This window comes from Colossoma macropomum, unplaced genomic scaffold, assembly GCF_904425465.1.
Source record: "Colossoma macropomum unplaced genomic scaffold, Colossoma_macropomum, whole genome shotgun sequence".
Lineage (NCBI taxonomy): Eukaryota > Metazoa > Chordata > Actinopteri > Characiformes > Serrasalmidae > Colossoma > Colossoma macropomum.
In genome coordinates, this window is record NW_023494787.1 from 1107281 (window position 1) to 1117936 (window position 10656).

Consider the following 10656-nt stretch of genomic DNA (forward strand, 5'->3'; position numbering starts at 1 on the left):
CTCTGATAATATTTTGGTTTTAGCATTTGGCAGAGCAGTGTTTTATTGCTGTTTTTGTTTTTCAATATGACATTGTTTTAACCGTAGTGAAGGTTAGTTTGCAACCTGTAGTCTTGATCTGGTATATATCCTACTTTCTACCATGTGGGATGATTGTAACCAGTGGGTTGGTGTCAAAATATCACCTTCAACCTACTTATCGACTCCCTCTTGTGGTAACTTTTACATGTGGTACTATATTGGTCTTGTTTGGAGCAGTACTAATACCTGTGGTTTCATTTTCTACAGGACTCCATTGATAAGAGTCTACCTGCCAGTGTCCATCAAGGAAGGAGTCTACCTGTGGGGCTCCATCTTGTTCATCAAACTTTTCATACACTCTGTCCGTTTAACCTATTCTACCATGAACTAGTGGCAGGAGTTAATCGATAAGGGATTCTTCCTGCAGGAGTCTATCAAAGAGGGAGTCTATGTGGAAGAGTCCATCAAGCAGGAAATCTACCTGTGGTAGTCCATCAAGGAGGTAGTCTACCTGCATGACGCCATCAGGTTCATCAAACTTTTCTTCTTTTCTTCAAACTTCTAATCTATTCTATGTACTTACGTACTTTGAGCATCACATCTACACTACTTCTGTTACTTTAAGCTGACCTTCATGCAGAGATAGATTTGCACTCTGCTCATCTATTTGGCTGTATAACTCCTCATTGGGGTCTCTGAAATTGTTAACAAACCTGACATTATCGTGGCTTATAAAAACAAATCTTTCATTCATCTTCTGGATTTTACACTGACTTTGATCACCCTCCATGCCCTTTCAGAAACCCCCTCAAATTTCTGTTAATTTTCCTAGGACAGGGTCCCTTTGATATTCCTTGATAAACTCCAGAATGACTTCAGCATGACATTGGTTACAACCATTTCACTTCCTACGATCTCAGTGCCTAAAGTCATCGGCCACCCACAGAGCTGGAATCCGCCTATATGTCATCTTATCAATGTGTCATTCTCTCTTCCACTAGTTCTTGGCTCTTCTCTTGCCTCTCCCTCTGCAACAGTTACATTCAGGAGGATCTATAGGGACTTCAGGGCTGTTTTTTGATTGTATGCACCTGTTAGCAATGGGTGTAGTCAGAAAAATGAAACCCACAAATTAGAAGAGGTGAGCTGTCATGAATCTGGCTCTAGCAGTGCATCCCATTCCCAAAGGTCTGCGGTCTGCTTCCTCTATTAACACTTGTGGCTTGTTCTTGTACTTTAGCAATTAGGTGATAAGCCACTTCTTCAGAGATGCTTTGCACGTTCTTATGTGCTTGTCGCTTTACAATTTCCGGTTATCACAAAGCCATTTAACTTCATGTCTTGTTTTGCTGCTATCGTTAACATACTGTAGCATTCTCTACTTGTGTTTCCTTAACTTGTGCTATTTTGCTTCGATATATCCTACCTGTGGAGCTTTTGTACTCTTAGGCCCAATCTCATTTCTTATTTTTACCCCTACCCCTTGTTTTCAAGTGTCACCCTAACTGAGTTACAAGGGGTAGTGGTTGAAATCTTGCCCTACAAAATTTTTGTTTTTTATAATAAGTACTGTTTATTAATTTGTTTCATCAGACTAAAAATAAAATGCTTAAGTGTGAAGTATATTCCTGTCCAGTTTTCTTTACACTTGTTTGCTCAAATTGCATTTTGTGAGGAAAAAAAATATATTATAGATCTTCTTTTTTAATGTCAAAATAATCTGACTACAGATTTAAGATCATTATTACAGAAGAAGAATAAATGGAAGAAATAAAACACTGTTGGCCTCACGCTTAAAGGGTTAAGCTGAAGCAAAACTGTACAATGGTGAACATTCACTATTTTATTAATTGTAGCTTATTTTAATGAAAAAGAAAAACACTTAGGTTACTATATGACATTTACATTTTTTAATTGCTATAATCTTATAGCATTATTCAAGTTCTATAAATGTAGCATATATGAGGTGAAGGAAATTAATGTGCTGTGTTGTGTGTGAATGTGCTGAAGTTGTATTATAGGCTGCCTATTTTTGTGTTTCTCCTTATATGGTCATGTTGTCACACATGTTACTTGTCCTGTATAAACTGGGTCTAATCTTGGCATCAGTCCAGCTATAAAACTGTGACCATGGTCTTACGGGCTGGCTGGGTGTCTGGAACCTGCGCGCCCAACGAATAAACTTCACTTTGTCCAGACAACAGATCGAGTCTCCATGGTTTGGATTCTATCAGAGGATTACATCCATTCTAACTTTCACTTAAAGAATTATAACTATATAAATATGGAATGTAAAGCAAAGCCCATGTTCAAAATGCAAATACACCTAGAATTTTACATAAAATGTCAATATCAGAGTCTGATTAGAATGTTACATTACTAAAGAAAAATATCTCTCTAATCCACAGTTGTTCACAAAATAAGTCATCTTAAATTCCAGATGTAGCACATTAGTTTCCTTGCATTTTTTTATCTAAAAAGGCATCACAAGCTAATATACAATCCATAACTAAATGTATTCACTGTTTGGCACAGAAAATAACTAGTAAAAAATAAAATGCTGTTTTCTGTTTAAAGTTTAAAACTTCAAACTGAAAAAATACATCTTCTCTTTCCAAATGATTTTCTTGATCCTATTTATAATTTCAGACCATATACATCATTATTTTTTATACACACACAAAAAAGAATTTTAATGTGAGAAGACATGTATCTTTCTCTTCCAAATCATTGTCTTAATCCTATTCCATATTTCCTGCAGTTTAAGTCCATATATAATAGGATTTATTAAAGGAGGAATGACCAAATTTTCAGCTGACATTATCATGGCAAGTATATGAGGCATGTTTCCTTCTAATCTGCTATTAATCACTTCAAAACATGCAGTAACACAGAAACTGATGAAAGTGAAAAGGTGTGGGAAGCAGGTCTGTAGAGCTTTTCTTCTGAACTCTTTTGAATTCTTTAAACAGACATCAAGTATTCTAACATATGAGTAGATTATAAATATCACCGGTAGACAGACAACAAAAGATAAAGCAATCAGTCCATATGTACTCATAGTAGTTATGTCTCCACAACTTAATTTAGCAATTGAGTAATTATTACAATATATTCTGTTTAATTTAAATTTACACAGCTGTTGGTATGTTAGTATTATTGATATGCCAATTTCACAGGAAGGCACAAACCAACAGAAAAATAAGAGCTTTTTCACAGTGGACATTTTTATAAGAGATGGGTATTGTAATGGTTTACATATGGACACATATCTGTCATAGGCCATAGCTGATAACAGTGTGAACTCTGATGCAGCATATGTATAAATGCAAAAGGCCTGAAACAGACAGGCTCCATGAGAGATAACTTGTGTTTCAGATAGAAAATCACTCAGTAATTTAGGATAAAAGGCAGCTGTTCCAAAGAGAGCATTGCAAAGTAAAGCAGCAATAAAAATGTACATCGGCTCATGGAGAGGTTTGTTTGTGTAAATAACAGAAATTACAACAGAATTACAACAAATTATCAGTATGTAAACTATGAGAGAAATTACAAAGTAAAAGTATCTATATTTCTCCAGCTCCACATGCCCTTCCAAAGATAAGTATGTAATATTAGTAAAATAATCCATGAATTTCCCTGAAGTTGTCCAAAAATGTCTAAAACAGGTTAGTCAGTGTAATCTGGTTGTGCTCACACCAGTGTTGTATGTTTTCAGTCAGTCATCATAAACTTCATGCATAAGAGTGAAGACACTCTTTACAGTCAAGGCACAGTATTTGTACAGGCTGTAATGAGAACAGCTTTGTGTGTCTATATATTCTCTACTGGACAGATAAATATTCCTTAGTGGTTCACTGACTAATTTACTGATGTTACGTCTAGCCTACCTCTCTTACTGTTGTTGAGTTTGTGTGAACTACAGATTTTCCCAGAATTAAATAAATTAATTTTGAGGATTTTCACATTAACAGTACATGAAGTAATTTGTTAAATTAACATAAATAAATTACATAATAAATAATAATTAAGTAATAAATATATCTTTAAGTTTGTGACATCATTAATGTCAAAGTGCACTGATTTGTCCATTCATTTCCATCAGTTCAAGATTCATTCATATCTTGCTTGTTAGCTGAATTTCTCTGATAATATTTTGGTTTTAGCATTTGGCAGAGCAGTGTTTTATTGCTGTTTTTGTTTTTTTCATACAACATTGTTTTAACTGTAGTGAAGGTTAGTTTGCAACCTGTAGTCTTGGTCTGCTGTATATCACTACCTAATTCCTACCATGTAGGTTGGTGGGGTCAAAATATCACCTTCAACCTACTTATCGGCTCCCTCTTGTGGTAACTATTACATGTGGTACTATATTGTTCTTGTTTTGAAGCAGTACTAATACCTGTGGTTTCATTCTACATTGACTCCACTGATGAGGGTGTCTACCTGCCAGAGTCCATTGAGGTAGGAGTCTACCTGTGGGACTCCATCTTGTTAATCAAACTTTTTCTTACACAGTGTTTGTTTTACCTGTTCTATCATGTACTACTTTCAGGAGTCAATTGATGAGTGAGTTGTCCTGTGGGAGTCTGTCAAAGAAGGAGTCTTTCAAGGAGGGAATCACATGCAAGAGTCCATCAAGCAAGGAGTCTACTAGTGGTAGTCCATCAAGGAGGTTGTGTATCTACAGTAGTCCATCGAGATTCCATCGTTAATCAAATTTTACTTTTGTTGTGTTCGTTTAACCTATTCTATGGACTTGTACATCTCAAGTATCACATCAGTACTACTTCTGTTACTTCAAGCTGGCCTTCATACAGAGAAGGAATCCCACTCAGCTCATCTCTCCTGCTGTAGAAATCCTCAATGAGTTCTCTGACCAAAACTTTTGTTCATCTACTGGAATTGTAATGACTTTGATCACCCTCCAAGCCCTCTTGGCAACACCGTCCAATTTCTGTTAATTTTCCTAAGAGGGGATCCTTTTGATCTGTTTAGTAAACTTAATGTCCAGAAGGAGTTCAGAATTACCTTGGTTACCACCATCTCACTTCCTATGACCTCACTGCCTGAAGCCATCTTCTTATGAAACTCTACTACATCACAACCTCATGCATCATGTGGCTGGCATCTCTCTCCAGGACTCCCTCGGAGACCCCTTGACAGTCTTATCACTAGCACCAGCCAATCACCATTCTTCCTTGCCTGAGTATTGATGATTATCACCTGGGTGAGATCATTATTGTCTGTTTAGTTAGTATAAGCCCAGGCTTTTACCTTAGTACTTTGTGAGGTATTGCATCTTTCTATAAGAGCTGCTGAGCGTTATTTCTTGTATCGTTTTACCCGTGTACCAATCCTCTTTCCTGTGTTGATCTACTCTTCCTTTTTGTCTTTGCCCTTTGGATTGATTGTTTGGATTGTCTCTGTTTTGACCTTTGCATGTTTTTTGACTTCGTCTCTCTTCAACTCCAGTAAAGCCTAACTGTACACATCTGACCAGTTTGGTTGCGTTACAGGAGCTTTATCCTGTAGTCATAGCTTTGCCTATGCCTTTGTCTAGCTATTAGCATTGCATTGCTGTTAGCCTAACATAGCTTTGCCTCTTTTTACTTGTAGGCCTCTCAGCTTTGTTCCCTCACATGCTCTGCTTCATGACCAATAATTCAATAATTGGTTCTGCCTTCTTTGACAGAAACAACTTTATGTTGCCATTTCCTACAGCTCACTCCTATAACTTTCTCATTTTCTCTATATGCTGCTTATCCATCCCCTCCATTGTTGACACACATCAGCAATAAAACCCAAGGACTATGTCATCATTTAGTGCTTAAACATCCTCCCCTCACCCACCCATAACCCACCTGATCCAGTCTGCAGCCATGGAGAAGCTGGTTTCAGCTGGGACAAGCCTTTCCTATTCCCTGTCTGCCAGCCCTCAGGTTCACCAAATTAATTAGCCAAATTAATGAACTATTGAACAGAGCTTCAACACCAGTAACACCTCAACGAAAGAGACAAGCTCCTCAACCACCAGAAAGATAGCTTCCCTCTCTACCACATTGTCAGCAAGAGCTCCACCCACCCTCCTCTGCTGAAAGGGAAGAGGTCACCCCTTCTCCAGTAATTGATGTTTTTTGAGCCCATGCTGCTACAGTGATGTTGTCAGCATTATATATTTTCAAAACAAACTCAGACCCTGTGTGCCAGTAATCTCTGCCATTCCAGTTTTTATCAGAAACAAAAAGAACAGGGAGTATGTCAGAAAATGTGAATATATCCAATCTGTAGTACGTCAAATGTGAGGCACAGCATTTGGAGCAAAGTGCACAGGTTACTAAGTTAACTCTTCTCAATACTAGATCTCATCCAAACATGTATTATTTAATTTAATTACAGTCCATGTGCATGATTTTAGTCTTTTAACAGAAACATGGTTAAATGAATGTAGTGCTGAAATCGTATTAGTCGGTTCCTCCAAACTTTTCCCTTATAAATGTTACACATGCTGGTAAGAAAGATGTAAGTATAGCTGCTGTAATTAAATGATTCTTTCCAATGCAAGCAGTTATTATTTGGTGATTTCACATCCTTTGCGTGTTTTTGTGTGGTTCTGAAAGGGGCACCAAGAATTTAGTAGTTGTCTATAGGCCTTTGAAGTACAATGTTAATTTTATTGATTACTTCACAGAAGTATTATCTTTTATTTCTACTGTTTTTTTTATCATTTTGTTCTTGCTGCTTATTTTAACATACACATTGATGATCCCATTGACAATTATTTCAAGGAACTCTGTGCCATATAGGACTTTTTGGACTTTCTCAGGATGTGACTAGGAGCACGCACTGTCACAATCACACTTTGGATGTGGTTATTTCAAAGTGTCGTAACATATCAGCCATTGTTAAGGATGTTGCTTTGTCAGATTAGAAATTTTCTGACTACGCCAGACCTAGAAAAACTCTTTCACATCTTTATTTCTAGCAGGATTGATCACTGTAATGGTCTCCTAACTGGACTCCCAAAAAAGACAAACAGCTTCAGCTGATTCAGAATGCAGCTGCAACTTAGAGTGAAAAAGGGAACACATCAATCCCATTCTTAAAACCTTACTCTGGATGCCAGTCTGTTACAGTATAGACATTAAGGTGTTATTGGTCTATAAATGATGTAGCACAGAAGCAGTATATTCATATGATATGCTGCAGCGATATGAGCTGAGGAGAATTCTCGTATTATTAGCAATTAGTCAGTTACTCCTGCCAAAGGTAAAGACTAAACATGGAGAAGCAGTGTTTAGCTACTATGCTGCTCTTAAAAAGACCCAGTGGATAGAGAGCATTAGAAGAGCACAGACACTGGACACTTTAAATCTGGCCTGAAAATATTCCTATTTGAGCAGCTTCAGCTCAGTTTAAAACACTGTTAGTTCTACTGCACTTCTTTCCTGCAACTGTACTTTATAATTCAAAAATTTTAGTTTGTTTTTTAATGTTTTCTCTCAGATTTATTTTTTTGTAATCATATTTTAATCATGTTTTTAATTTCTATTCTCCTACATCTTTTTAAATTCTAATTTGAATTATCTTTGTATTTTCTCATTTGTAAAGCACTTTGAGTGACAGCAATGCATGAAGGCTGCTATATAAATACACTTCCCTTGCCTATTTTTGTATTATATTCTGACATCTTCTCTGAAAATATTTTGCCCATTACTCTATGTAGAATACTTTTAGTTGTTTAATGCTTTTTTCTGCCTGTGCAACCTGTTTCAAATCTCCTGACAGCATTTTAACAGGATTCAGATTCCATCAACCTCCATTTATTTCTTTAAGTCTTGATTGGATGTTCTGTAAAAGCTTCCTCCTCACTCTCCTCCCATGTAGGTCAAATTTGTGCCATCTCTTTCCAATGGTAGATGCGTGCACTATAACATCAGTAGTGGCAATAGTGGCGTTTAGGAGTTTTTAAAGACTTCTTTTCGCATCTTACAGTCTGCTTTTGGGTTAAATTTGCTGGGGCAGCCTGGCCTGGACAATTTGACACTGGCTTTATATCTTCAGTTTGTATATGGTTTTCCAAACAGTAGAATGAAACTCCCTCCAAGACTCAACCATCTACAGTATGAAATTCTTTCTGGAGGCCTCAGAGAGCTAATTTAATCTAGACATGATAACACACATTGCAATAACCAGACCAGATGTCTGAGGTTCAAATAAGACATTCCCTTCAAGCTTGCTGTCAATCACTTCAAAATATTCAATAACAGAGACAATGCTGAAAATGAGTGTGTAAAGCAGGTCTGTAAAGCTTTTTTTTCCTGAAACCTTTTAAATTCTTTAAAACAGACTACAAGTATTTCAAACATATGGGTATATTATGTACATCACTACAAAATGTTCCCTAACAGTGTTCTAAGCATTAGAACTTGATAAAGTGCACCTGATTTGAAGTTTTATTTAAAATAGTAATATGTGGAGATATGTGCACCTTTTTCACAAACAAACATTGCATTTCTGTTATTATAAAATTTATTAAATAAAATGTTATGTCATTTGTTAAATTAAAACATTGATCTATCAACATTGTTTAAATGAAAACCAGATATCTGCATTTGTAAATATGTTGAGAAAGTCTACATTTTTCATGGGGTGTACTTTTCTTTTCATGACTGTAAACATGTTCATTTTGAATTATTTTCTCTAGAAGTGTATTTTTTATTTGTTTCATTAAACTAAAAATAAAAGTTCACTTAAGTGTGCAGTAGATTCCTATTCAGTAAGCTATGCATCTAACAAAGTGAAAATGTATACGTTTTCTGTTTTATTAAATCGTGTCTTGTCAAAATAAGTGTGGCAACAGCTTTGAGATATCATATAATTAAAAAAGAAGATTAAATTGCAGAAAGATACAATTGTCTGCACCATTACAGTATAAGCTAAAGCAGTAATGTAAAACAAACATACATTATTAATTTATTAAAATTATAGGTAAAATAATTAGGGTAGTTTGTGTTTTTACATTTTTTATTTCAATCTAGCTTTAATTTAAAGGACCATAACCATATATGGAATATAAAGCAAACCAAAGGCCATCATGTTCAAAGTGCAAATATACCTTGAATTTCACAAAGAAAAATGTCAATTCAAGAGTCTGTTTATAATTTTACCTGACTAAAAAGACCTCCCTATTCCTCAGATGTTTATGAAATAAGACTTCACAAAGAAGAGTTAACTCATGATGAGGAATCTCTATGTACTGTGAGCTTTTGATGAATTGTCAAAACATGCTCTGATGCTTGCAGGCCTTTTTGTTCAGAAAGCTCTGCTGTCTACTGATGCTGTTTCTTCTTCTCTGTCCTACTGGAGTTAAAAAAAAATAAAAATAGTCCAATCTGTGATTACACATTCAGCATAGTATTTTAAATCTGATGTTAATTTTAAAAGAAAATACAAGCTAATGTACAGGCTACAACCATATGTTTTCTGTTTGGCACAAAAAAAAATGACAACTAAGGTTTTGTGTTTGAAAAACAGAAAAGCTCTCATAACATACACAGTGAAAAGAATTTACAGAGCAAATCTAAAAAATAGAATAAATCTTTTCTTTCCAATTGATTTTCTTGATCCTATTCTCCTGCAGTTTTCGTACATATGTAAACGTCATTATTTTTCATCTAAAGAAAAAAAAGAATTTCAATCTGCAAAAATATGAGTCTTTCTCTTCCAAAACATTTTCTTAATCCTATTCCAAATCTCTTGCAGTTTCAGTCCATATATAATAGGATTAAGTAGAGGAGGGATGACCATATTTTCAGCTGACATTATCATAGCAAATAAATGAGGTACATTTCCTTCAAATCTGCTATTTATTACTTCAAAACATGCAGTACAAGAGAAAGTGGTGAAAATGAAAAGGTGTGGGAAGCAGGTCTGTAGAGCTTTTCTTCTAAAATCTTTTGAGTTCTTTAAACAGATGTCAATTATTCTAACATATGAGTAGATAACAAACATCACAGGTGGACAGACAGCAATTGGTAAAGCAGACAGTCCATATGTATTCACAGCAGTCAAGTCTCCACAACTTAATTTAGCAATTGAGTAATTACTACAGTATATTCTGTTCAATTTAAATTTACACAGCTGTCGGTATGTTAATATTATTGATATACCAATTTCACAGGAAGGCACAAACCAACAGAAAAATAAGATCTTTTTAACAGTGGACATTTTTAAAAGAGTTGCATATTGTAATGGTTTACATATGGATAAATATCTGTCATAGGCCATAGCTGATAACAGTGTGAACTCTGATGCAGCATATGTATAAATGCAAAAGGCCTGAAACAGACAGGCTCCATGAGAGATAACTTGTGTTTCAGAAAGAAAATCACTCAGTAATTTAGGATAAAAGGCAGCTGTTCCAAAGAGAGCATTGCAAAGTAAAGCAGCAATAAAGATGTACATCGGCTCATGGAGACGTTCGTTTGTGTAAATGACAGAAATGACAACAGCATTACAACAAATTATCAGTATAAGAACTACAAGACAAATTACAAAGTAAACATATCTATATTTCTCCAACTCCACATGCCCTTCCAAAGATAAATATGTAACATTAGTAGAATAATCCAT

General features: G+C 35.4%; 2 protein-coding genes across 2 annotated transcripts; both read right to left on the minus strand.

Moving 5' to 3' along the window:
* Positions 1-2713: 2713 nt before the first annotated feature.
* Positions 2714-3652, minus strand: LOC118804982 (olfactory receptor 6N2-like). Its single transcript, XM_036565574.1, has one exon. The coding sequence runs from the start codon at positions 3650-3652 to the stop codon at positions 2714-2716; it is 939 nt and encodes a 312-aa protein (XP_036421467.1).
* Positions 3653-9717: 6065 nt separating this feature from the next.
* LOC118804983 (olfactory receptor 6N2-like) lies at positions 9718-10656 on the minus strand. Its single transcript, XM_036565576.1, has one exon. It carries the CDS (start codon positions 10654-10656, stop codon positions 9718-9720), a length of 939 nt encoding a protein of 312 aa, XP_036421469.1.